Source organism: Microcebus murinus, chromosome 6 (genome assembly GCF_040939455.1).
Source record: "Microcebus murinus isolate Inina chromosome 6, M.murinus_Inina_mat1.0, whole genome shotgun sequence".
Lineage (NCBI taxonomy): Eukaryota > Metazoa > Chordata > Mammalia > Primates > Cheirogaleidae > Microcebus > Microcebus murinus.
Window position 1 is genome coordinate 2,049,262 of NC_134109.1, and position 26,159 is coordinate 2,075,420.

A 26,159-nucleotide genomic window follows, 5' to 3' on the forward strand; every position below is an offset into this window, starting at 1 on the left:
TGTCCCAGTGGCCAGAGCTGGGAATCTCTCTGGAACACGGCCTAGAACAGCAGGCTGGGTGCTTGAGAGGCTGTCCTGTGCTGGGCCAGGAACCAGACGGCAAACCACGTGCAGCCCTGGAGAGCACTGGAGCATGGGTGGGGGGTAGAGGCCACAGGGAGCATGGCAGCTTGGCTCGGTCAAGGGCAAGCCCCCGCAAACCAGCTCCCCGCCCCCGCCCCGCTCCCTCAGCCCCAGGTCCCCTCCGCCCACCCACCCCGCCCCCTGGGGACCCCTCCGTGCACCCACACTTGTAACACATTAAGAGCCACCCTTGGTGGTCATCCTGCGCCCCATCCTTTGTCCCCTGGGCTGTGCCCTCTTCGAGGACCTTGGTCTCACGCTCTAGCTTCCCCTACAACCCCTGAGTCCATGGCACTGGAATTTGGGTCCTGGAGCACACCTGCCCCTGCCCCGTCCCCTGCCTGTCCCTGAGTTCCTGTGGACTCCAGACTGGTGAGGAGGTCACACAGCAGACACCACGGTGGCTATGCTGGGGTGGTCGCGTGGCGACGGGCCCCTCGAGGGTCCCAAGGAGCAGGGAGAGGAGGAGAGGAGGAGATAGGGGAGGAGGTGGGGGAGGAGGAGGGGGAGGGGGAGGGGAAGGAGGAGGGAGAGGGAGGAGGATTAGGAGGAGGAGTTGTTGTTGGAGTGGGGCAGCCCCTGCCCCCTGCTGGTTCACACAGAGGGACTCGAGCACACGCACTTGGGAAGCACACAGCATTCTTTAGGCCTGGCTCATGGGCCAGGACGGGTTCTCTGGGTGTCAGAGGCGGCCAGGCTGGGGGGCTTTCTGGCAGAGGTGGGCTTAGGAGGGGCTGGGTGTGGAGAGCAGAGAGGAGGGAATGGTTTGCAGGTAGCACCAAGAGCAGTCCTGACCCCAGCAGGCTTGGGCTGAAAGCCCAGGCAGAGGGAGAGAGGGGAAGGCCTGGGGGGCCCAGTGTCCACCCGGAGCCAAGAAGGGCCAGGCCTCAGCTGCGCCACACGCAATCCTGGCCTGGAGCTTGTCCATCCAGGCCCACGGCGTAGCGGGAACTCCAGTCCCGCTCGAAGAGTTGCCGCAGCTGCTCCTGCACGGTGGCCACCCCCAGCCGGGCGCAAGGGGCCGTCTGGTTGACCACCAGGCCCACGCCCGAGGTGCTGCTGAAGTAATCTTCTGACCAGTTGGAGGTGCCTGGGGCAGTGGGCAGGAGGACACGCTGGGTCACTGGACTCGCCCAGACAGGCCCCTGCAGCCTGGCTCAACACTGTGGCCCCAGCTACAGGTGCACGGACGGTGGGCACACTGGCCACTCTGCCGTCATCAAACTCCAACCAGGCACTGTACCCTTGCTTAGGTGTGGGAGGGCCCGCTCTTTGCTGTGGGACACCATCCTTATCATCTGACATAGGTGTCCCAACGTCAAGATTTCCCCACCTGCCCCTGTGACAGTTTGGCAGGTTGTCTCATCCCCAAAGTCAGCTCAAGACCCTGACCGCCTTAGGCAGCCCCTCTGTCCTGAGGGGTCCACGCTGAACACAAGAGCAAGGCCTCCTTCAGTGCCAGGCCGCCACCTGGGGCCACATCCCTCCTGCGGTTTGTGTGGTCCCTGTGCATTGCTGGGCCTGGGCCTCCTCCCCGCACTCACCTATGTAGGCCGCCCTCTCCGTGACCATGAACTTGCTGTGGTTCACCCTGCTGAACGGGATGTTGGAGTGATTCCCCACCGGCACGATAAACACTTTCTTTGGAGAACAGAGAGGAGGCACGTCAGGCTGGCAGGGCGGGGCTGCCTCCCCTGCAGCCTGGCCCCCGAGTGCGTCCTCACCACGTCCACGGAGATGTTGGCCGCGGGGTTGCTGAGGGCCTGCAGGGAGCGCAGGAAGGGGAACATGGCGGGGTCCGTGTGGAGCCAGCAGCTGACCAGCAGGCGCACGCGCACTCCCCTGCTGAAGGCCGCCGCGCGCAGCGCGTCGTCTAGCGCTGGCCAGTACCTGGGGAAGGGGAGGTCGGGGCCTGCTTACATGCCCTGGCGCGCACAGGGGACCCGGCTGGAGGGTACGGTGCCAGGCGCTGCCGGGCAGCAGAGCAGGCCTCCAGCTCCAGGGCCGCCGGCTCTCACCAGACCCACCTGGCGGGGCGGGCGAAGCGCGTGGTGGGGAAATACTCCATCACTGAGGCGTAGATGAACTCCTGGGCAGCCCCCATCACCGCCAGCAGCGCGTCCAGGTCTCGGGTGCGGCCTCGGGGGCAAAGCACGGGCGGCGAAGCCTGTGCCAGGAGAGCTGTCCGTGAGGGCCATGCCACCCCTGCCCCGTCCTAGACCTGTGACCCCGCCATGCACCACCCAAAAGGTCCCGTGGCGCCGGCTCCCTGAGCCCTCGGCAGATGCCGCTGGTGTCTGCATAAATCCCAGAGCGAACCAGGGTCCCTTGCACGTCTGGCTAGCCAGGGCAGAGCTGGGGGCTCCGGCGGGCCCCTCCTCAACCTGCTTACCGAGAAGTAGGCGGTGGTGGGCACCCCGTCAAAGAGGCCCTGGAAGGGCTGGGCAAGGTTGATGTGGGATGAGAAGTTCTGAGGCCAGGTTTTGGGGAGGACGGCCTGGGGCGCCCCCAGCACCCAGTAGGTCTGGAAGGTCTTCTCCAGGTCTCGGGCCAGGTGGCTGCAGTTGTAGATGATGGTGCCAAGCTCTTTCACCTGCGGGGACCGGGGCGGCTGCTGCAGGGCGTGGGGCTTCCCTGTGGGGCTGCACGGGGCCCAGGGACAGCCCTGGCAGCACCACCTGTGGGGGGTCTAACGGGCTGTGCTCAGGTGGGTGCCCAGTGGGTTATGATCAAAGACATACATGTTTGTTACCAAACAATGCATCAAAACACAAAAAAGAAAATAAAAATCCTTCCTAATTCTTCAGTGCTAAACACTGTTGCCATTTCCATGATCATTCTTTGACACATTTTTAATGCATTTCTTTCTAAAAATGCTCATGCTTTGTCATCTGCATGGTTCCCTTGACATGTGACCCAGACATCTTTCCCTGTCATCAACCATCACTCCACAGCATGAGCTCAGTGGCCGTGTGGACTCCGTAACTTATTGAACGGTGTCCGGTTGTTTCCGCCACCCGGACATTCTCAATGTGACTTTCTCCAGACGCGCCCTGACGCCAGGCAGAGCCCCAGGGAATGTGGGAGGGGAAGAGCTCTAGGTGGGCGTCGCGTCTCTGGGACCTGGGGCTCACCTGAGTCAGAGACCGCCAGTCCATGTTGGCACTGCCCAGGTACACGTGCCGTCCATCCACGACCCAGAACTTGGAGTGCAAAACACCTCTGGTGAGATGCCCCATGGGCACCTGTCGCACCTGGGCACCTGGTGAGAGTTCAGGGCGATGGATGAATCCGCCCCCATTACAGGCTAAGTTCCTGCCGAACCCGACTGGGCTCTTCACAGAGGGGCTGACGCACGCCCTTACGATACTCCCCCATGGTGATGCCATCACTGTCCCCATTTTATAGGTGAGGATGCTGAGGAAGAGACCAGCCCAGGGTCCCTCCAGGCAGCCTGGCTCACAGCCTGCATTTGTAATGACTGTGCCACATGCCTCTTGCTCCCCAGCCAGGCTCCAGCCTAAGCCTCACCAACAGGTCACAGCAGCTGGGCTCAGCAAGCCTGAAGCTATGCATGCTCTGGCCCGTGGAAAATGACACTTCTAGTCCGTTGGAACCACCTATCCCAAGGGAAGCCACCTCTAAGGAGCTCAGAGCCTGGGCCCTCGTGCTCCTGGGGGTCCTTTCCCACCCATCCACCCCCGTCAACTCTGCTGTTCCTTGTCCTTATCCGCTGGTGCCACAAGAGGGCCAGTGCCCAACTTCCAGGGCAGCAAGGCCCAGGGCAGTGCAGGCCCCTACCTTGGGCTGCCAGGGCCTGTAGGTCAGTAGACTCCCTGGCCAGCGTCGGCTTGCTGGTGGCCACAGCCAGGGAGACGTTCCTGTCCAGCAGCTGCTGCAGCTTCTGCAGAAGGGCCTCCCCCTGCAAGGCCAGGCCAACCGTGAGAGAGGCACCCCTGTTCCGGGATGCAGCCCTGCCCTCAGAAGGCCATACGGACTGCAAACCACTCAGTGTCCGGACAGCTGTCTGGATGAGGATGACCCTTGCTTGGGAGCTGAACTCCACCCAGGCATAGTGGGAGTGCTCTGTCCCCAGAGGCCCACCCCGGACACCTGCCCTGAGAGCCCCAGAGGGAGGGCTGGTGTCCTGACTTGCTGTGTGCCCAGCCTGGGGTGGAGCGGGGTGGGGACAGCCTGTGCCTCAGAGTCAGCAGTGGGGCCAGGGGCACACCGGCTGGGAAGATGAGTCATTGACCCCGATGTCGTGGCCCGTGAGGGACCAGTAGTAGGAGGCCACGTGGACACTCTCCTGGGCAGTGTCTAGCAGCTGCAGCCAGGCCCGGGCCAGTGGCTGGGCAGATGGGCTGCCGGCTGCAGACGGCAGGTCCTGGGGGACACTCTCCACGATGACAAGCCTGTGGGGAAAGATGAGTGCAGGAGTCACCGGCACCCAGCCACAGGGTGGACAGCATCCCCGCACCAGCTAGCTGCTTCACACAGCCTGCTCTGACCCCAGTGGCCAAGCTGGAGGGACTGGCCTACTGTGGCCCTCAGGCCAAGCCCAGGTCAAGGTGGGTGGGTGATGGGGGTGGGCAGGCCTGAGCCCAGCAAGCTGCTGGGGGTGGCGACACTCGGGATTGAGTCCAGGGAGGAGCCTGGGGGGAATGGGGGTGACCCAGCTAGGCTCCCCCTCTCCTGGGGCCCCAGGCGCTGCCCTCAGGGAGCAGTTGCTTCTAAAGCCGAGCAGAGCAGAACCACTGGGTCTGGGGTGGCCTCCTGGTGGGGAGCCCTTGGTGACAGCCAGGGTGGCTCAGAGGGGAAGGGCTGGACTGGGCTGGGAGGAAGTTCGCTCCGCTTTCTAGGGCATGTGTGCCAGGCGGCCGGCAGCCTCTGCCCAGGGCAGGTTCTGGACCCCAGGACCCCCGAAGCAGGAAAGAAAGGTGGAGGGAAGGCCCAGGGGCACGAGGGACAGTGATGCTACCCCTGGAGTGGAGGAGTCGGGCCCCCAGGCTGTGCTTCCCAGTGGCCGGGGCCCCCAGGTTGCAGCCTGTTTGCTGCAAAGGGCACCCTGCATCCCACCCCCACCCCTGCTCTCACCCCCACCCCAGCCCGTAAGGTCCATGCGCAGCCCACAGCGGACACCTGCCCACCTGCCTGCACCCGCAGCCCACAGGCTCACTCACCGGCAGGACTCCTCCCCATCTTGTCCCGTGGGCGCCCAGGCCGGGGGCACTTCCTCAGGGTGCACCTGGCCCCGGGTACCAGGAGTGGGCAGTTGCCACAGAAGGTAGGTGAGGGTCCCGGCACCCAGCCACAGCACGGCCAGCATTCCCAGGACCTGCAGCTGGGCAGGACCGCGCCCCCAGGGGCCTGGGGTGGCTGTGGGCCTCCAGTACTGAGACAGAGACTGTCCCGGCTTCCCAGGAGGACGAGGGCTACAGCAGGGGTGGGGCTGGAGGCAGATGAGGGTCAGGGGAGGATGACACAGAGAGGGGCCCATGCCTACACACTGGGGTCAGGTGGCCACAGCCCCCTCTGCAGTGCTGTGGCCGCGTGCCCTGCAGAGGGATGCGGGCCAGGTCTCAAGCAGCCGGGTGGGCTTGCCTTGCCCACGGTCAGGGCACCCCATTCCTCAAGGCTCCTCTGGGGTAGGTTTTGTCCTTTGAGGCTGTTGAGCCCTGGCCAACACCACCCCTGGATCCCCAGTCCTACGATACCAGCCCCTCTATCCTGTGGGCCATGGGGCTGCTCATAGCAGGGCCACATGGAAGCCACCACTATCTGCAGAGGTTTCAGCATCTGCACGGGGCACCCTGGGGTCACCCGCAGCTCCAGCCCCACCTGGAACTGCCCCTCAGTGCCCAAGCAGCTGGGTGCTGAGGAAACCCCCTCGTGACGTCCCTACAGACATGCACAAGAACCCCCAAATGCTTCCCCACTGCTGCCCAAGGCTACCACCTGCATGTGGGGCTGACCCGGGGCTCCATTCCACACCTTGTTCCTGGCAGCCCGGCCTGCAGGTGGCGGCCCCCACACAGCTGAGCCCTGCCTCTGAGCAGGGGCTGTGAGGCCAGCATGTGGCTGGGACGCGCCCACGCCTTCTGCTCCCCTCTCTGGGTTTCACAGTGGGTGTCGGTCAGAGTCTTGTTTCCTTTGTTTCAACCACAAGTGAAACTGAGTCTGAAAGGGCCATTTCTGCTTTTGCTGCTTGTTCCCTTGTTACTACTGGCCTATAAATAGCGCTTCCCTCCCAGGGCTCAGCCCCATGCTGCCCTTCCTGGGAGCCGTGGGTCAGAGCGGAGCTGGGCAGCACCTGCGTCCTCCTGGACCTGCATGGCTGAGTGGCCCCTACACTTCGGCTGGGACGGAGGGCTCGCCTTGCCCTCAGACAGGCCACTCCCAAGGAGCCAGAAGCGGATTGGCTGGGCCCTGGCTGGCCACACACACAGCAAAGTGACTGTGCTGCCCCAGGTGCCACCCTAGAGCAGGGTGCCCCTCGAGTTCAGAGGTGCTGCCCTGGGGTGCAGGGAGGGGCCTGTGCACAGACAATGGGTCACCTTGGCTGGCCAATGTCTGACCGAGACAGCCACAGGTGCAGGAGTGGTCTGGGGGCTGGGCCTGGGCAGCACCAAGCGCCTGTGTGTGTAGCCGGGCTGGACACTGGGCTGCAGGGGCTCTGGGGGCCAGGCTGGGCCATGGGGACACCAGAGACATCATTGGAAGGCTTGCTCCCCACCCCCATACCTCATGGGAAGAGGGCTTTTGTACCCCTAAATGCCCCAGGTAGACAGGCAGATCAGAGCACAGAAGCTACCACTCATAGACCCCAACTCAGACTTGCAGCCTCAGGCTCCCGGGCCACAGACTCTGAGTGCCGCCCGCCCCAGCCACCAGGAATGGCACTGAGACAGGGAGGGCCAGCTAGGGGGCTCCAAGCGGTTGCAGCTCTGTCCGCTCACTGCAGCTCTGAAGACCTGTGTGTCCCTGGGGTGAGGCTGGCATCTCAGGGCAGAGATGTGCTGCAAGACCCCCGTGGGGCAGAGCTTGGAGCCCCCAGTCCCGTGGTGAGCACCTCCGGACCCTGCAGGCCTCAGCGGTCCTGGCTGAGGCTGGACTTCCTGCCCTGAAGCATGCTGGCACGGCTGCCACCCAGGCTGGGAAGGCTCTGGCTGTAGCGGTGGGGAGGGATGGGCCACCTGCAGAGCCTGTGGAGGCTTCAGGTCCAACCCTCTGGACCTGCGGCTGCTGGGAGGACAGGCCATGGGGAGGTGGGCCTGTGCTTGGCTCCTCCCCGGCTGGCCCAGGTCTCGCCGGCACATACCTCTGGTGGTCCTGCCTTGGTGTCCATCCTGGCTCCAGCCACAGACTGCAGGCCCTCAGCTCCCTGGGCAGACTCAGGCCGGCCAGTCTCCGCGCCCACCTCCTGGAGCAGTTTCCTCTTCTGCTACTTCCTCTTTGTCCGGAGCACACCCCACCCCACAGGCAGCTGCTAGGTGGGCAGGCTGGTGGGTGGGGCTGAGAACCTTCACCTCCAGAGAGAATCTACCCCCAGTCCCTCCCGTCCTCCAGGCGGGGGTCACAGTCCCAGCCTGCAAGCCACAGAAACCCGAGGAACAGCGCCTGAGGCAAGACTGCTCCCTCCTCTCTCACACCCACCAAGTCTAGGGCTGTGGTCGAGAAAGGTCGCTTGCCCACACAGCCCTGGGAACCAGCCCCTCCGGCACTCAGTTCCCATGCACGCACGATGATGACACAGAACAATGCTGACACCCCCAAGCCCCAGCATGTGCCCTGCGATCGTCTCTCCCGACCTCTTCCCCATGCAATCTCCATTCTGAAACTTGGGCTTTTTGTCCCTGGAATTTCGAGATCGTCTCACCAGGCATGTCCTCATCTCCTCACGGAATATTGCGAACTTCTCTCTGTATGTGGGCATCGAGACTCTTCGGTCACTTGCCCTTTTCATGCAGACACATGGATGTTGATCTTGGTTCCCAAGGATTTGGGGGAAGGAATTTTATACAAAATCAGAGAGAGTAACGTTAAGTTGTGTTCTGAGTGTGGGATTGTTCTTAAATGGGCAGGGTCATCCCTGTGTCCAGACTGTGGTTCCTCATGGGAGGTGCTGCTGACCACAGATCACGCACACGGCTGGACAGAGGTTACCGCTCACACACGTGCTTTCACAGTCCAAATCATGTCCCCACGTCTAATGCCTGCAAAAAGGCTCAGGCGTGTGCTTTTTTTGTTGCTGATTTTTTCCTTAGCAGGTGTGCTAAGACACCTTTGTCACTTGCAAGACAAAGCTGGGCTGTCATCCCAAGCGGCGGTTCAGAGAGTTCCCGTTGTTCCGCGTTCCACGTCCTCCCTAAGGCTTGTTAACTTCGTCAGTCTGGTGTATGTAAAGTGGTGTCCGAGTGCAGCTGTCGCAGCAGGTCCCCGAGTGTGACTGACGTTCGTGTTTTAGACACTCACAAGTCACAGGGGCCTCCTCTTCTGGGAAGTCCTGTTTAAGTCTTGCCCATTTTTAAATTGAGTTGTTGACTTTTTCTTCTAGATGTGGAGGATTCATTATATTTTCTAAATTGTCAGTTTTATGTGCAGCATTATCTTCTGTCACTTTGCTGCCTTTTTCCATTATACTTTTTATTTAAAAAAAATTTTCAAACATACAGAAAGTAGAATAGTGTAATGGACACCCCCGTGGTTGGCACTTGGATTTAACAATAGCAAACACCCGTCTCATTTGTCCCAGTGTGATGTTTTTGTGGACTTCATACTCTGCACACATCTGTAAGGGCTCAAGCACACACGAATAACACCTGATCAGTGTAGTTTTTGTCAGGATGACACAGATAACATTTCACTTCTAAATCCTTCAGTAGCACTGGCCAGGCACGGCGGCTCCCGCCTGTAATCCTAGCACTTTGGGAGGCCGAGGCAGGAGGATTGCTTGAGCTCAGAGTTCAAGACCAGCCGGAGCAAAAGCAAGACCCCGTCTCTACTATAAATAGAAAGAAATTAGCCAAACAACTAAAAATAGAAAAAATTAGCTGGGCACAGTGGCGCATGCCTGTAGTCCCAGCTACTCGGGAGGCTGAGGCAGGAGGATCGCTTGAGCCCAGGAGTTTGAGGTTGCTGTGAGCGAGGCTGACGCCACAGCACTCTAGCCCGGGCAACAGAGTGAGACTCTGTCTCAAAAAATAATAATAATAATAATAATTAAATAAATAAATCCTTCAGTAGCATTTCTGAATAAACACATTTGCCACAAAATCACAGCATCATCACTCCTGATGAAACCAGTAATTCCTTAGTATTATCAAATTCACGGTTCAAACTTTCCACACTGTCACCAAAACGTTCTTTACAGCTGGTATGTTTAAGCTTGAACTGAACTGAAATCCACACATTGCATTTGGTTTTCACATCTCTTAAATAACTTTTTCCTCCCCAAACCTTCCCATGCTCCTCTCAGAGTCCCTGCTCTTCCTTTTCCCAGATTACCTATCCTGAAACTGAGACTTGAGGGGACACATTTGCTAAGAATACCACCCAGGTGATGCTGTGTGCCGTGTGCTGTTGGGGTGGAGACCCTGCTGGATTCCAGTCTCCCCACTTGCAGGGAGCAAAGTCCGACCATTTGAAACTGCACATTCTTCCTTACAGCCCACAGGCAGCCTGAGGCTGGTACTTCAGCACCTTGGAAATTCCCAGCTCCTCATCAACTTTTGCTTAGTGGATTTAGTGTCCATTGCTTTTCTAATTTGATAAATATTAGTCCGTCTAACATTTTTTTGGATGCCAGTCTTCTACAAAGAAGTGCTTTCTGTCATCAGCTAAGGTTATTTGCTTATCCCAAAATACACAGGAAGACCTCATGCTATTGCACTTGGCTTTAGTGTGCTTCTCAGACGCTGCATGTTTCACTGAATGAAGGTAGTGGCTATCCTACGTTGATCAAGCCTCTACTGGCGCCATTTTTTCAACAGCATGCGCTCACCATGTCCCTGTGTCACATTTTGGTAACTCTCACAATATTTCAGACTTTTTCAGTATTTTTGTATCTATCATGGTGATCTCTGATCAGTGATCTTTGATGTTACTATTGTAATTGTTTCAGGTGCCACGAACTGTGCTCGTGTAAGACAACAAACTTAATTGCTAAATGTGTGTAGTTCTGCCTGTCCCACCAACCAGCCGTTCCCCCGTCTCTCCCTCTCCTTGGGCCTGCCTATTCCTTGACACCCAGCAATACTGAAATCAGGCCAGTTAGTAACCCTACAATGGCCTCTAAGTGTTGAAGTGAAAGGAAGAGCCACACATCTCTCACTTTAAATCGAAAAGCTAGAAATGATTACGCTTAGTGAGGAAGACATGTCATAGCTGAGACAGGCTGAAAGCGAGGCTGTGCTTATGCCAAACACTTAGCACGTCGTGAATGCAAGGGAAAAGTCATCAAAGGCAATTAAAAGTGCTACTCCAGAGAACACAAATGACGAAAACCCAAAACGGCCTTATTGCTGATAGGGAGAAGGTTTGAGGTCAAACCAGCCACAACATTCCCTTACACCAAAGCCTCAGCCAGAGCAAAGTCCTGACTCTTGATTCTCTTCAATTCTGTGAAGACTAAGAGAGGTGAGGACGCTACAGAAGACAAGTTTGAAGCCGGCAGAGCTTGGCTCATGAAGTTTAAGGAAATAAGCCGTCTCCATAACATAAAAGGGCAATGAGAAGCCACAAGTGCTGACGTGGAGGCTGCAGCAAATCATCCAGAAGATCTAGCTAAGATCATTGATGAAGGTGGCTTCACCAAACAACAGATTTTCTTTTTCTTTGGAGACAGGGTCTTGCTCTGTTGCTCATGCTGAAATGTAGTGGCACGATCGTAGCTCACTGCAACCTGGAACTGTTTTGGCTCAAGCCATCCTCCCACCTCAGCCACCACACCAGCTAATTTTTTTTCTGTAGAGATGGGGTTGTTTTTGTTTTATATTTGTTTTGTTGTTGTTGTTGTTGTTGTTGTTTTGAGACAGAGTCTTGCTTTGTTGCCCAGGCTAGAGTGAGTGCCATGGCATCAGCCTAGCTAGCAGCAACCTCAAACTCCTGGGCTCAAGCGATCCTGCTGCCTCAGCCTCCCAAGTAGCTGGGACTACAGGCATGTGCCACCATGCCCGGCTAATTTTTTCTATATATATTAGTTGGCCAATTAATTTCTTTCTATTTATAGTAGAGATGGGGTCTCGCTTTTGCTCAGGCTGGTTTTGAACTCCTGACCTCGAGCAATCCGCCCGCCTCGGCCTCCCAGAGTGCTAGGATTATAGACGTGAGCCACCTCGCCTGGCCTGTTTTTGTTTTTTTTGAGACAGAGTCTCACTCTGTTGTCCAGGCTAGAGTGCTGCAGCATCAGCCTAGTTCACAGCAACCTCAAACTTCTGGGCTCAAGCAATCCTTCTGCCTCAGCCTCCTGAGTAGCTGGGAGACATGCATCACCACGCCCAGCTAATTTTTTCTACATATTTTTTAGTTGTCCAGCTAATTTTCTTTCTATTTTTAGTAGAGACGGGGTCTTGCTCTTGCTCAGGCTGGTCTTGAACTCCTGAGCTCAAACTATTCACCACCTTGGCCTCCCAGAGTATTAGGATTACAGGCGTGAGCCACTGCACCTGGCCTGAGATGGTGTCTTGCTATGTTGTCCAGTCTGGTCTATAACTCCTGGCTTCAAGCAATCCTCTCACCTAGGCCTCCCAAAGTGCTAGGATTATAGTCATGAGCCACTGTACCCAGCCCAAGTTAAGATGATCCCCCTGAGATCAGATTTTCCATATAGATAAACAGACTTCTACTGGAAGAAGATGTCATCTAGGACTGTCATAGCTAGGGAGGAGAAGTCAACGCCTGGCTTCAAAGCTCCAAAGAACAGACTGATTCTCTTGTTAGGGACTAATGCAGCTGGCGACTTTAAGTTGAAGTTAATGTTCATTTACCATTGTAAAAATCCTAGGGCCCTTAAGAATTATTTTAAATCTCCTCTACCTGTGCTCTAGAAATGGAACAATAAAGCCTGGATGACAGCACATATGTTTACAGCATGGTTTACTGACTATTTTTTTTTTTTCTTTTTTTGAGACAGAGTCTCACTCTGTTGCCCAGGCTAGAGTGAGTGCCGTGGCATCAGCCTAGCTCACAGCAACCTCAAACTCCTGGGCTCGAGTGATCCTTCTGCCTCAGCCTCCCGAGTAGCTGGGACTACAGGCATGTGCCACTATGCCCGGCTGGTTTACTGACTATTTTAAGCCCACTGCTGAGACCTGCTGCTCAGAAAAAAAAGATTCCTTTCAAATTATTACTGCTTACTGACAAAGCACCTGGTCACCTGAGAGCTCTGATGGAGATGTGCAAGGAGATGAGTGTTGTTTTCATGCCTGCTAATGCAACATCCATTCTGCAGCCCATGGGCCAAGGAGTAATTTTAAATCTTATTACTTGAAAAATACATTTTGTAAGGCTACAGCTGCCATAGACAGTGATTCCTCTGATGGATTAGAGGAAATTGAAAACCTTCTGGGAAGGATTCACCATTCCAGATGCCATTAAAAACATTCATGATTCATGGGAAGAGGTAACCCTATCAACATTAACAGGGGTTTGGAAGAAGTGCATTCCAACCCTCATGGATGACTGAGAGGTCCCAGCCTTCAGGGGAGGAAGGCGCTACAGGTGTGCTAGAAACCGCAAGGGAACTGGCGTCAGAAGTGGAGCCTGAGGATGGGACTGAATTCCTGCCATCTCATGATAAAACCTGAGCGGATGAGGAGTTCCTTCATATGGATGAGCAGAGAAAGTGGTTTCTTGAGATGGAATCGACTCCTGGTGAGGACGCTGTGAGCACTGTTGAAATGACAACCGAGGACTTAGAATATTCCACACAGTTGGTAAAGCAGCGGCAGGTTTAAGAGGATCAAATTCAATTCTGAAATAAGTTCTACTGGGAGGAAAATGCTGTGAAACAGCATCGCATGCTACAGACAAATCCTTCGTGAAAGTCAATCAATGTAGCAAACTTCATTGTTGTCTTATTTTAAGAAATTGTCACAGCTACCCCAGCCCTCAGCCACCTAACTGGTCAGCAGTGTCATTGTCGAGCCAGGACCCTGCACCCAAAGGCTGCCGAAGGCTCAGGTGATCTTCAGCATCTCTAGCAATAAAGTATTTTTAAATTAAGGTGTATAGATTGCTTTCCAGACGTAACGCTATTGCACACACAACACACTTCAGTACAGTGTAAATGTAGCTCTCATATGCACAGGGAGACCCCTGCGACTTGCTTTGTCGGAGTGGCTGGAAGCTGGCTTGACTCGGATCTGAAACGTCTCTGAGATGTGTCTGTAGTTCCCGAGGGAAAGGCAGGGTAAGTGCTTGAGTCTTTCTCTTTAATTACCAATTTTCAGGGTGAAAGGTCTGTGCCCTGGGTCATCTCTGGTGGTGGCAGATGAATGTTTGTTTGCTTTTTGTTTTGACTTTAGGTTTTTTTTTTTTTTTGGCTTTTTAATGTCAAATGAGTACATATCATTATGTACTCATAAATTATCATATATTTAATGTGTTTCAGTTCCACTTCAGTCATCATTCTTTGGTCAATGGAGCCTTTTCATCATTTTTCCTGGGGAAGTTTGAGATAAAGGACAGACATAAATGACGTTTCATCCCTAAATACTTCAGCATGCATTTCTAAATAAAAACAGAAAACGTCCTGCATCATCACAACCCTCTTATCCCCCAACATAGTCCACAATGCCAGCTTCTGTGTTCTTTTACACGGCCCCAATAATCCATAAATGATTGATTCAGTTGTTTTCTGGCACAACAAAGTGTTCCAGACTCACCTTGGTACACATTTCCTGCGCCAGGCTGGACTCAGCCACTTTTTCTTGGGGACTGCTGAGTTATTAGATCCAGGGGCTTTATAGTTTTCATCACATCTGGAAAACGTTTTTGCTGTTATTTCTTTGGATATTTTTTTGGGCCTCCACTCAGCAGCATCACAAACCCCCTTGGAGCCCCTCACCCCCACACTTTGCCCTCTAGACTGCCTGTCAGTAAGGTGGCAATTATAGGTTCCCCTCACCTGCTTTCCTTCTTGGAGGTTGCAGTCTTGTGCTGTCTGTTGTCCAATGTCTGCGAACTGCTGTTTGAGATATTTTGCCAGATTTCCCACTGTTGAAGGTGAGAGGCCTCAGCCACCTATACCTCACAGCCAGACACAGAAGCTGCCTGTGTCATGATAAGTTCTTCCTCAAGATAAATAATATCAGCCTTCTCATTAAAATTTCATTTTGAACAGAATTAAAATGTACTTTTTGGGCATAATTTGAATGTTTGGCCATTATTTTAATATTTTTTTCCAAAAGATTTCCCTGGAAATAAAAGGCCATTAATTTTTGCACAGAAAATGTATAGGTTACTTCTTTGTAAAGACCTTTATATATTTGTTGATAACAAAATTAACTGGAGAGGAATTCACGAATCCATGTTTGTGTGCTTTTCTTCGTTTCTGTAAATGACAGGAGACCTGAAGCAGGCTCTGAGCCCAAGCTACCCTGTCTCTGTGCCCACAGGGCTCTCGCTCCCAAACTCCAAGCCACATAGGCAGCTAAGTGTGTCACCCACACAACCTGCTGCTGCTCCACTGCCCCTGTCTCTGGCCAATTAGGCCACAACCTGGCGTCTCCTTTGCCCTGTCCCACCCGCTCCTGGGGGCTGGGCCCTGGTCCAAGCTCCCACCTTGCCTCCCGAGTCCTTTCTAGGCTGGTGTGGTCCACTCACCACACTTGTCCACAGCAACCCCTACAACAGCAGTCCCCAACCTTTTTGGCACCAGGGGTGGGTTTCATGGAAGACAATTTTTCCATGGACTGGGGATGGGGGTTGTCATGGGTGGGGGCATGTGGCACAGAGCTCAGGTGGTGATGCCTGGCCCTCTTCCTAACAGGCCCCAGATGGGTAACGGGCCATGGCCTGGGGGTTGGGGACCACAGGCCCTACAACAGCACTCCCTGGTTAAAACCGTCCTCAGGGAAAGACCTGAGTGTTGAGTCCACCATGCTGGATCCCTGCCCTGCCTGTGCCTCCGGCCACCATGCTCGCCCGCCTCACCTTACCGACCGGCTCACCTCCACCTGCCACAGCCCCAGGCTCTGGGGGCGACTTTCCGAGGTCAGGGCCTGGCCCCGGCAGGCCTTTGGGAAGACTCACCGCCCAGACTTGGGTCTCCCAACCCGGCCCACCCTCCCTCCTCCATGAGGGCCGCCAGGCTGGGCTGTGCGCCCAGGAGCCCTGTGTTCGCTCCCGTCGAGGCGGACACCCCGCAGCTCCTTGCAAGCTCTCCTCAACGTCATGCGTGGATCCACGGAGGGACGCCTGCGGCCTCCTCTCCCCAGCAGCCGTCACTGGGAGCGGAGGAGTGGGGATCCCATGCAGCCAGGACGACAAGCGCGGCTCCCCGGGGGCGGGCGACAGGTCTGGCTAGGCTGGCAGAGGCGACGTGCTGGCCTCGGGCGGGGACTCCAGGTCCGTGGGACACGCAACAGGAGACCGTGGGCTGGGTGTGAGCCGCCTGGCAGCCGTCTTCCTGCTCGCGCCTGCGAGGTGTCCACGGCCCGCCGGGCTCCCGGGTCTCCTCAGGTCCCGCCTGGCTCCCGGGGTCTCCCGGGGTCTCCTCAGGTCCCGCCTGGCTCCCGGGGTCTCCCGGGGTCTCCTCAGGCCCCGCCCGGCTCCCGGGGTCTCCTCAGGTCTTGCCTGGCTCCAGGGTCTCCCGGGGTCTCCTCAGGCCCCGCCCGGCTCCCAGGGTCTCCTCAGGCCCCGCCCAGCTCCCGGGGTCTCCTCAGGCCCCGCCCAGCTCCCGGGGTCTCCTCAGGCCCCGCCCGGCTCCCGGGGTCTCCTCAGGTCCCGCCTGGCTCCCGGGGTCTCCTCAGGAGACCAGCTCATCGCCGGGCTGGCGATGGCGCGAGCAACGCAGGGTCCTGCGTGAGGGGACAGTGCGGCGGGCAGGAAACGGGGCGTCCCTCCTTGCTTCCTCCTCACGTGGGGCCGGAGGGTTTTGAGAACTTGGTCTCCTTCCGAGGAGCAAACATCTGGAAACTTCGCCCGGCGCGTCTGCGCATTGGCTGCCCCCTGGCGGCGCAGCCCGGAACTGCAGCACTGTGTTCGGGACGTCCCGCAGGGCAGGGGACCCCGCACACGGGGACGTCGCCTCCTGCAGGGCAGGGGGACGTCACCTCCCGCAGGGCAGGGAACCCCGCACATGGGGACATCACCTCCTGCAGGGCAGGGAACCCCGCACACGGGGACGTCGCCTCCCGCAGGGCAGGGGACCCGCACACGGGGACGTCGCCTCCCGCAGGGCAGGGGACCCCGCACACGGGGACGTCGCCTCCCGCAGGGCAGGGGACCCCGCACACTAGGACGTCGCCTCCCGCAGGGCAGGGAACCCCGCACAGGGGGACGTCGCCTCCCTCAGGGCAGGGGACCCCGCACACGGGACGTCGCCTCCCGCAGGGCAGGGGGACGTCACCTCCCGCAGGGCAGGGAACCCCGCACACGGGACGTCGCCTCCCGCAGGGCAGGGGGACGTCACCTCCCGCAGGGCAGGGAACCCCGCACACCGGGACGTCGCCTCCCGCAGGGCAGGGGGACGTCACCTCCCGCAGGGCAGGGAACCCCGCACACCGGGACGTCGCCTCCCGCAGGGCAGGGGGACGTCACCTCCCGCAGGGCAGGGAACCCCGCACACGGGGACGTCGCCTCCCGCAGGGCAGGGGACCCCGCACACGGGGACGTCGCCTCCCGCAGGGCAGGGGACCGGCGTGGCACCCCCGGCACTGGCCCACCCGCCCCACACACCATGGAAGGACAAGCAAAGCCCAGGCGACAGACGCCAGTGTGCTGCCATGTGATAGAAGAATGATTTATTAGAACAAATTCCATGACAAATCATATAAAATAACCATTTTCTGAAAGACATCCACGAGACCACCTGAGAACAAACGTACAGTGAAACCTCCGGGAAGCCAAATAAGTTACTGATCCCAAGTCACAGGCGGGCAGGGCAGGGACGAAGAACCGACGTGGGAGGAGCACGCATTGGAGGATGAAAGAAAGTGTGTGACGACTGCGAGGGCGGGTGTGGGGGAGGTTCTGGGCCGGGGACAGGGCCACAGGAGCCAGGGCAGGCTGTGGGCAGCCGTGTGGGGCATGCAGGGGCGGGTGAGGCTGGACTAGCACCTCCTCCGTGTGGACAGCAGGCTCTGGGGCTGGGGACAGGCGGGGACACCCGCCACCCCGCACCTGTAAACGTCAGGCGGGCTGCAGGGCAGAGGCGCAGGGACTCGGCCAGCTAGTGTAAACAGGGCCCCGCACGTTCCTCCCCCCAGCTGGGCCCTGCCCAGGCCCACTCTCGCAGGTGACAGGAGGGCTGTGGAGCTCACCTGGCCACCAGCAGGCTCTTTGGCTTAGAGACTCCAGCATTGGCCGCCCGGGCGTGGGGGGGCCGCAGCAGAGGGGCCACGCTCTGCCCACCTGTCATGTTCCCAGCTGAGAGGATCCTGAGAAAACACAACCGTTCCGGGGGCCCGTCCCTGCCCCCACCCCCACGAGGCTGCAGCTGCCCACTTAATGCCCACAGGAGGATGGGGCGAGGCCGGCGGGGCCGTGCTGTCTAGGCACCGGGCGGGAGCTCCTGGCAACCTGCTTCCCACTCGCTTTGGTCCAGCTCTCGCCTCCACCTGGAAGGGCCGCCCCCAGCCCCGCCCCCAGCCCCACCAGAAAAGCCCAGTGCAGAGGCCCAAGGTGCCTCGCCGGGACATGCTCTGCAGCTCCTCAGAGCGCGGCACGGAGGTGTGCCTGGGCTCACTCCATGGACGCACGTGTCTCCCCACCTGTGCGCACCTGTGCACACAGCCCCAACTCCAGGCTAGCCCCAGGGCCCACGCTCACTAGGGTCCCACTGGGGCAACCCCAAGCTCAATGGGTTTGGCAGTTGTGTTGGCACCAAGGCCTTAAAGCAGTGGGGTCCCTGCCCCAAGCGTCTCCACGCACCACCTGCCTGCCCCAGGCTCCAGGCTTGGGGTCAGGTGGGAGCCACCAGGGCAAGAGCCCTGCCTTCCTCCAAAGTCCCAGCGACAACCGAGCCCTCCCCAGCTCTGCATTTGGCACTGAATGACCACGGCCAGCCTCTCTCCCTCTGCCCAGCACACCGGGATAGGACAGGTCAGTGCACCGGGCCTCCTGGAGGGGCTGGGCAGGCCCTTCCACAAGGGAGGCATTTCGGCGAGCCCTGGAGGGGCTGCTGCAATGGCACAAACGACTCTTTAAAGCTAAAGACAAAAGTAACAGTGATGGAGAGGAGGCGGGGTGCATGCCCCAGGGCTCGCCCTTGGCAGCGGCCACAGCAGGCGCTGGGCCAGAGGCCCACGTGGGCAGGGTGGCCACGGGGCTGGACATGGTTGGGTGCTGGCTGGGAGCTGAGGAGGGGCCTAGGCGTGGGAGGCGCCTGCCCACAGGGTTATGGCACGTGTGGGGTCTTCAGGGAGAACCGTCTGCACCGGGCAGGGGCCGAGGGCTGGACAGGAGGCTGGCCTGGCCGGGTCCACAGGCCTAGATCAGGAACTGCTCGGCGTCGGGGAGGAAGGCGGGTTCCGGGAGTCCGGGGGGCCCGCAGTTGGCCCGCGGCGGGAAGCTCCTCAGGGGCAGGGCTGGCAGCAGGGTCTCTGCCGAGGGGGGCGAGGACGGGCTGTGGGCGGTCACTCGGCCCTTCCCGAGCCCCGGCTGGGCCGAGCCCGCGGAGCCCCTGTTTCCTGTGAGCAGGTCCAGGTTCCCGCTGGGGTCCACGATGGCGTTGATAACTGGGGGGTGGGGGGAGGGTCAGGCACCCAAGGGCCGGCCCCCTCCCCCAGGTCCTGCCGCCTCCCCCACCAGCCCTGGTCTGGGCCACACCCACCTTCCAGCTGCTTCTGTACCCGCCTCAGTTCTTTCAGGATGGAGCTGATCTCCTGGAATGCGGCAGGGGGAGCAGGTCACCAAGGAGCACGACCCCTTTCCCCGGGGGTGGGGGGGCCCGGAGCCAGGGTCGCGGGCTCGGGCCAGCTGGGCAAAGCCGGGAGGGCTGCTCACCTTGTTGGACGTCTTCAGGATGGGCACCTCGTTCTCCGAGTTGATCCGTGCCTCCAGGTCCTCCCAAGCTCGCCCTGTGTTCTGGAAGAGGATCCTGTGGAGGAAGGGGCGTGGCAGGAGCAGGGATGAGGACGGTGACGACAAAACTGAGGCATGACAGCCTCCCAGACCACCCCGCACCACCGCCACAGTGAAGCTCATGCCACCCTCTCCTGGGCCTAAAGGGGAAACCAAGGCCCCGCCACGGTCCCGTGTCTGTGTCCGGCACTGAGGGTGGGAGGAGTAGGCTGAGCCCGGCAGCAGGGCTGGAGGGGCAGGGGAGCGTGCCCCTCTCCAGGAGGCTCTGGCTGCCCTGAGCTCAGGGTCTGCGTGAAGAGAGCCGCGTGCACGAGAACCCGGCTATGCGTGTGCACACACGTGTACGTAACGACAGCCTGGCTGGTCCTGGCTCTCGTGCATGTGCTATCTGTGCCTGAGAGAAGTGGGGGCATCTACTGAGCAGGGCTGCCAACTCACTTCATCTTCTCCGCGAGGTGCTCCGTGTTCTCGCGGATGGCCTGCGACAGCTGGGACACGGGGTTCAGCATCAGGTTATCGAAGATCACCTGCAAGAGCCTGGCGTCAGCACGGCCCCCCGCGCCCTCTCGGCCCCGACGCCGGCTCTCAGGGCGTGGGGGTGGGTGCCCTGCCTCCTCTCGGTGCCGCGGCTTCGTCCTGTTGGCCAGGGCGTCCTCACAGGTATCGTTCATGTTCTGGTCCAAGTCCCGAGAGTTCAGCGAGCCGGGTGGCACCTTCTGGAAGTTGAGGCTGGCCTCGGGGATGCGCTGCACCAGCTGCAAGAGGGAGGCAGGGCAGTACCAGCCCCGGGCAGGGCAGCCTGCCTGCTCAGGGCCCTCACACCAGCTCCCCAGCCCACGGGCTCTCCGGGTGGCCACTTGGGGGGCAGACCCAGGGGGTGTGCTCCCCCCACGCAGCGGGACGCATGGTGAGGCCTCTGCCGTGGTGTGCAGGGGCGGCCTGGACCGTGACCCGCACTCCTGGGGCGGGGCCAGGCTCAGTGAGGTGACAAACCGTCCCAGCCATGGACACTAGGGGTGGGGGTGGGGGTGGCGGGGCCTGGCCAGCTCCGGCACGGGGCCCTCTGGAAGCCCAGGGCTCACCTCCTCGCGGGCAGAGATGGTCGAAGCGGGGGTGCTGGGCATGTTGCCGAGGGAGGGGCTGCGGGCAGGCCCCGGTGAGCCCAGGGAGTCACCGTCCCCAGCCACATCGTGGATCTCCCGGGCCAGGATGGCCACGTCCTTCACCAGCGTCTGGCTCAGCCTGCAGCGACAGCAATGGTGGCAGGTCCCGCGGGGGTCCGCTCAGGCCGGACCCCAGCACACGGGAAGCTGTGGCAGCTACAGCCTGACGGGCCCACACACGGCCACTCCCCCCAAGGTCTAGCTCTGCTGTGGGGAGGCAGCCGCCCTCAGGGGCAGGGGCCTGCGTGCACCGCAGCTCCCGAGCCCAGGGCCAGCCAGCTGCTGGCAGCGCAGGAGCTGGGGGCTGGCATGGCCCCCTAGGAGGCTCAACTCCCCACGGCCGTGGAGGATGGCGGGGGCTGGAACAGAGGCCTACGAGATGGGTGGGCAGACGCCCAGATGCACATGGGCCCCCAGGCGGCCACACCTCCTTCCCACCCACCAGGGCCGGCATCACAGCTGCTCGGCCTGCACGGCCTGGACACAACTCAACCGTAGAATGTGTGGGTGCCACAGGTGCCCAGGTCTGCAGGCAGGGAAACTGAGGCAGAGGCTAGGTAGGCTGAGGCCACGGTAATAGAACCTGGGGCTTCTGACCCGAGGGTCACAAGTGGGCAGCTCCAGAGAGGCTGGAGATCTCCCCATGGGGCAGAGGCCACTCGGCCCCCCTCTGGCTGTGCCCCTGGGCGGGACAGGCCTCTACCCTGCCAAGAGTGACAGGCATCTCTCAGGCAGGTGCCCGGGTAGCCACAGAGGATGGAGGCCTGCTGGGGACAGGAGCAGCTCCCTGCCCTCCTGCCTGGCCCCCCAAGCCCCAGGTGGCCCCTCGAGGAGGCCCTGATGGAGACCACAGCCTCATCGCCCATCCTACTGGCCCCTAAAGCCCCTCCAACCCACAACCAGCAGGTCCTGCCAGTGCTGGGGCGGACAGGCCGCACGCCGGCAGTCACCCTGGGGCCCACAGAGGGGGGTCTCTGTCCTCGGCTGTGCCAGCCGTTCCAGGGCCCCTCCTGCGTCCAGCTCCCCAGCTGCACTCTGCTGGACGGCCCCGTGCTGCCGCCAGGGCTGCCTTGGTGCACTCGAAACCCCAGCCACACCCACCCTTCCTACGTCACGATGAAGGCCGTCCCTCTACCTCTAGGTGACATCAAACTGCCACATGCCCCTGCCCCAGTGCCTACCCCACCCCAGCCCCCAGTGCCAGCGTGTTGAGCACTGCAGCTCACCCACTTTGGGAAGCAGAGACCTCAAGAGACCCAGAGAGGCCTCCCGTGCCCCTTCCTGTCTCCTCCCAGCCCTGCGGAGGTCTGGGGTGCCCCCGCCCCATCCACCTCCCTCAACCAGGTACAGACCCCGAGCCTGCCTGCCTGCCTCCGTGGCCGCTGAGGCTCCTGCCCGAGTGCTGTGCAGGCGGCTGCCCCCACCTTGTCCCTCAGGCGTCCCAAGAGCTCCATCCCTGGCCCCTCCCCACCAATCGCACGCCTCCCACGGCCTCAGGTGCCACCTTCAGGCTGACATTGCCGGTGCCTCTGCTGCAGCTTGGGCCACTCTCTTGAGGCCACCTGCTTCTGGACACCTCCTTCCGGGCACCTCAGGGGCTTCAAGCTCAGCACCCTTAATAGCAGACACTAGCTAACCACCTGGGCCCTGGATCCCCTCCTGCCTGAGCCCTCCACCCATCCCCTCCACCACCCTCCCCAACACCTGGCTTGAGATGACCCCTCTGCTGAATGAGACAGTTCATCCATCCATCCACCATCAACCTACCCACCCACCCCATCAGTCATCTACTCACTCACCCACCCACCCAATCATCCACCTACCCACGCATCCACCTACACATTCACCCACCCATCCATGCACCTATCCACCCCACCATCCACCCATCTGTTCACCCGTTCATCCACCCACCCACCCTACGCACCTACCTACGCACCCACCTACACACCCACCCACCCACCCATCTGTTCACCCATTCATCCGCCCACCCATCCACTCACACACCCACCTACACAGGCACCCAGCCACCCCACTACCCACCCACCCCAACATCTACTCATCCATCCACCCACCCACTCACCCATCCATCCATCCATCTGCTCACACACCCACCTATCCAGGCACCCACCCACTCACTCGCTCATCGATCCGTGCTTCTATCTGCTCAGCCACCTGCCCACCCACCCACCTACCCGCAGGCATTTGCCATGCCTGTTTGGGAGCAAGAGAGGAGCTCTCAGCCCAGTCCCTGCCTTTGTGGTGCTCTCAGCCGAGAGGCGCCAACCAGCAGACAGATGGTGAACTTGTTGCTCACCTTGCAATCTCCGCAATCTCTGCCGTCTGCACGATGAAACCGTAGTGGTCAGGCTCCTCATCGTCATCCGTGTCCCGAGGGGCGGGGGCCCGGGACCGCGCCCGGGTGGAGCTGCCAGCCCGCGAGGCCTGCGTGGCTGTTGGGGCATGGGAGCGTGTGTGTTTGGGGGAGCCGTGGTGGGAGCCGTACTCCTCCTCGGAGGTGGACGTGTAATCGGAGCCCTGCTGCCGGCGGCGCGCGTCTTGGTGAGTGAATTGGTTTCAGAAGCAAGAACAGAACAAAGCAGTGCTCAGCGCCCCGTGCAGCCCCAGGGTCCCTCCGAGTGAGGGCCCAGCGCTGCAGGACTTGGGGGCATCATGGCTGGCAGCCCTGCACCCAGAAGCCCTTTAGCTAAAGCACAGCAGCTGCTGAGCTTGGGGGGCCGAGAGACCCCCACCAACCCAGAGGCGCATGCGAGGAGCAGCCTGGCACTCCGGGGCCAGGGGCAGAGTCCTGGGGCTGGCTCTGCGCCCAATCAGAAGGGAAACTGGCCCCTGGGTGACAGGGGCAGTGCCTGGCAGACAGCGATAATCTGTCTCCCCACACGGCCAGCTGCGGCCCCAGCGGGTGAGGGCAGCCCTTGCAGCCCCCAGCCCCACGCCTCAGGTGCGGCCCGCCTGGCAGCATCCTAGAGTGCGTGCCTACCCCTGCTGAGCCCCAAGCAGCTGTGAGCAGGGCGGGTGCTCAGGCAGCACAGCAGCAGCACATACGGCCCAGGCAGGGCCGGTCCTCCGCCCACGGCCACCGCAGCCCTCACCACAGACCCCACCTTGGCCTTCTGGCCTGGGCTGGGCGTGGCGGGGGTGCGGGGAGCGGGGAGGTGGAGGCACGCAGGCGGGAGGCAGGAGCTGGTCCAGCAGCACCTTGGCCTCAAACCAATCCACTCGCAGGACGGCGCGGCTCCCTCCACGGGGATCCCAGCCGTGTGGACGGAGGTGTCCAGCCGCCCCAGCAGGAGGCCAGTGCCGGCAGCCACAGCAGCCCGTCCCGGACTGCGCACGTGAACCCCGGTGGCAGGGTGGGGGCTCTGCTCGTGGGGAGCCGACAGGACCTCCCCACCGTGGGGTCTGTGGGCTGAGGTTAGGGCGGTGCGGCTCCCACCACAGGGCACAGGTGTGGCCGGCGCCCTTCGCTGAGCCGCGTGGCCACTAGGGGGGACAGAGGGCCACAGGACACCCATTCCCAGGGCCCTGGGCCCCACGGCAGATGGCACGGGGCTCTACGTGTGACCCCCAAGCCACCAGGTTCCCAGCCTAGCACACAGGATGAGTAGCAGGGTCCACCGGACTTCAGGTCCCCTTTGGCCCCGCCCCCCTGGGGGATGGAAGGAGCCCTCTGTGCTGGGGACCGTCAAGGTCTTCTGCCCACCGAGGGGACAGCACACCCTGCCTGTGCATGTGTGTGCGTGCGTGGAGTGTGCTGACACACCCGCCCGCTGTGGTAATTGGGTTCCTCCTGTGCTGGGACCAGGGCCACAGCGGGCACCCGGTGGGCATCCAGGCAGCCCCACCTCCGCCCCGGCCTCCCGCCCACTCCCAGCACTCACTGGAGGTGTATCTGGCGCTGCCCGAGCGTGCCCTGCTGAAGGGCTGGCGGGGGCCCGTGCTGGCGGCCGTGGCAGCGGCCCTCCTGGCGGCAGCCCGAGCTTCGGCCATGGTGGGCTTGCGGCTGGCACAGCACAGCTCGACGCTGCGGCCAGAGAAGCTAGTGCGGGCAGGGGCTGCCTCGGGGTCGCTGGGCCCTGTGAAGGAGCCGGCCCGCTTCCGGGGCATGGCCAGGATGTCCAGACGCGACAGCTTCTTAGTCTGCTCGGTGGCCGGCCGGCCTGCCGGCTCAGGGTTGGCTGGAGCGCTGCGCTCACCGTCCACGGCCTCGGTGTCTGAGGCGTCCCCCAGCCGGGCCCGCCTGAGCCGGGAGGCCCGTGTGGGCCGCGGGGTGGACAGGCTGTTGGAGCGGGTCAGGGCCTGCTGCCCCTTCTGGGCGCCCGCTGAGCTGCGGCCCTGCTCCTCGCGGGCAGCTGGGGACGGCGGGGGCGCCACCGGTTTCCGGCGAGGCCCTGGCCGCCCGGCCCCGGTGGTCTCGGAGGTTTCGTGGTTGGAGGCAGCCGTGTCTGAGCTCGACGGGGGGGTGGGCCCGGAGCCACGCTCCTCGTCGGGCCAGTCCAGGGACCCCCGGGACCCGTGGCCACGCCGCACGGACGGGCGGCGCACCAGCTCTCCGCGGCCCGTGTCCGCCAGGCGATGCTGCTTCCCCGAGAGCCGCTCTCGGGCACCACCCGGGACAGCGCCGCCCAGGTCCTGCCCTGCCGGCGGGGACGGCGTCTTCTTCTGTGGGCCCGGGGCCTGAGGGGTCGTGGGGCTTGGCCCGTTCCTGCCACTGAGCAGGCTGGCTGTGCTGCCCGTGTCCACGTCTGAGTCCCCGGACAGGGAGTCCGGTGGCCGGGGGGTGCTGCCCTCCTCGCGCTCTGCATCCTCGGACTTGGAGAGCAGCCTGGCCTCCAGGGCCGCCAGGGCGGTCTCGGTCTCCTTCAGGATCAGGTGGGTGTCCTGGGAGTGGAGGTCCGAGCGCAAGGCCCGGGCCGCGGCCAGGTCCTGCAGCAGGGGGTGGCTCGTGATGTGGGGGGGCTTGCCGGGCGCTGGGGGGCCGCTGGCTGGCTCCTTGGTGAAGCTCTCTTGCCGGACAAAGGCCAGGGCCTCCGTGGGTGGGGCGGGGCCAGGGCCGGGGCCGGGGGGCTCGGGGGCCCGCGCGGTCTGCAGCTGAACCACCATCCGCCCGTTGGCGCTGACGCAGACGGGGGCGCTGGGTGGGGCCGCCCGTCCTGGGCCCTCCGCCTCCCCCACAGCCACACGCGGTTTCCTGGGGAGGGTGACCTCCCCGTTCTGGTCCCCAATGTAGAAAGAAGTGGGGGCTGGCTCCCCAGGGGTCCTTGGCGAGCGCCGCCCCCTGCTCCACGCCGGCCCCTCCTGGGGGCTGCGCTGTCTCTCCTGCTGCGGTGCCCCTGGCTCGGGCCCCCGGCCTCCATCCGACCCGCTGGCATCGCTGAGGCTGTCAGGGTCCAAGTCCTCCTGGCCTACGAGGCGGCTGGCCTGCTCAGTGCCCGGCTCTGGTGGCCCAGGCCCGCTCCTCCTGGTGGCCTCCGGGCCCGCGGGGCTGCCCGCCCTGTCACTGGGCAGCTGAGGGAGCCGTCGGCGTGTGCGCACAGGCAGGGCCCCCTCGGGCTCCCCGGCTCTGCGCCCCACGCTGTCTTCTGTGAAGCACAAGGACAGCCCGGT

The 26,159-nt window shown here is 61.1% G+C and overlaps 2 protein-coding genes and 1 long non-coding RNA gene across 5 annotated transcripts in view; all 3 read right to left on the minus strand.

Annotated features, from left to right (window-relative positions):
• Window positions 1-745: 745 nt before the first annotated feature.
• PLD4 (phospholipase D family member 4) lies at window positions 746-7,590 on the minus strand. 2 transcript variants are annotated; one of them, XM_012746481.3, is made up of 10 exons: window positions 7,445-7,590; window positions 5,307-5,575; window positions 4,355-4,538; window positions 3,925-4,045; window positions 3,258-3,385; window positions 2,516-2,716; window positions 2,151-2,290; window positions 1,848-2,013; window positions 1,668-1,764; window positions 746-1,213 (listed from the first exon to the last, which is right to left on the minus strand). In XM_012746481.3, exons 1-10 carry the CDS (start codon window positions 7,469-7,471, stop codon window positions 1,011-1,013), a joined length of 1,536 nt encoding a protein of 511 aa, XP_012601935.1. In that variant the 5' UTR covers window positions 7,472-7,590; the 3' UTR covers window positions 746-1,010. The 2 variants fall into 2 exon arrangements, with proteins under 2 accessions (XP_012601935.1, XP_075859768.1); XM_076003653.1 differs by having other exon boundaries at window positions 5,307-5,467; window positions 7,445-7,589.
• A 5,321-nt stretch (window positions 7,591-12,911) lies between these two features.
• LOC105861060 (uncharacterized) lies at window positions 12,912-14,335 on the minus strand. The gene is made up of 3 exons (XR_001149354.2): window positions 14,252-14,335; window positions 14,010-14,105; window positions 12,912-13,786 (listed from the first exon to the last, which is right to left on the minus strand). It is a non-coding gene; the product is annotated as an uncharacterized LOC105861060 (long non-coding RNA).
• Window positions 14,336-17,336: 3,001 nt separating this feature from the next.
• The window catches only part of CEP170B (centrosomal protein 170B), a 28,315-nt gene continuing 19,492 nt past the window's right edge, over window positions 17,337-26,159 (minus strand). The window contains exons 12-19 of one of the 2 annotated variants that reach the window (XM_076003655.1): window positions 24,434-26,134; window positions 22,849-22,984; window positions 20,454-20,613; window positions 19,983-20,126; window positions 19,810-19,898; window positions 19,294-19,387; window positions 19,121-19,172; window positions 17,337-19,025 (exon numbers count right to left, since the gene is read on the minus strand). In XM_076003655.1, the coding sequence (XP_075859770.1) occupies window positions 18,778-19,025; window positions 19,121-19,172; window positions 19,294-19,387; window positions 19,810-19,898; window positions 19,983-20,126; window positions 20,454-20,613; window positions 22,849-22,984; window positions 24,434-26,134 (2,624 nt within the window). In that variant the 3' untranslated portion in view covers window positions 17,337-18,777. Of the gene's footprint in view, window positions 19,026-19,120; window positions 19,173-19,293; window positions 19,388-19,809; window positions 19,899-19,982; window positions 20,127-20,453; window positions 20,614-22,848; window positions 23,090-24,433; window positions 26,135-26,159 lie in introns of both variants that reach the window. The other variant, XM_076003654.1, reaches the window with a different exon arrangement.

Coding starts and splice junctions, on each gene's coding strand:
- PLD4 (XM_012746481.3), bottom strand. CDS start 7,471: ATGGACACCAAGGCAGGACCACCAGAG. Junction 4,539..5,306: donor GATGGGGAGGAGTCCTGCCG/GTGAGTGAGCCT, acceptor CTTTCCCCACAG/GCTTGTCATCGTGGAGAGTG. Junction 2,717..3,257: donor ACTGGCGGTCTCTGACTCAG/GTGAGCCCCAGG, acceptor CGGTCCCCGCAG/GTGAAAGAGCTTGGCACCAT.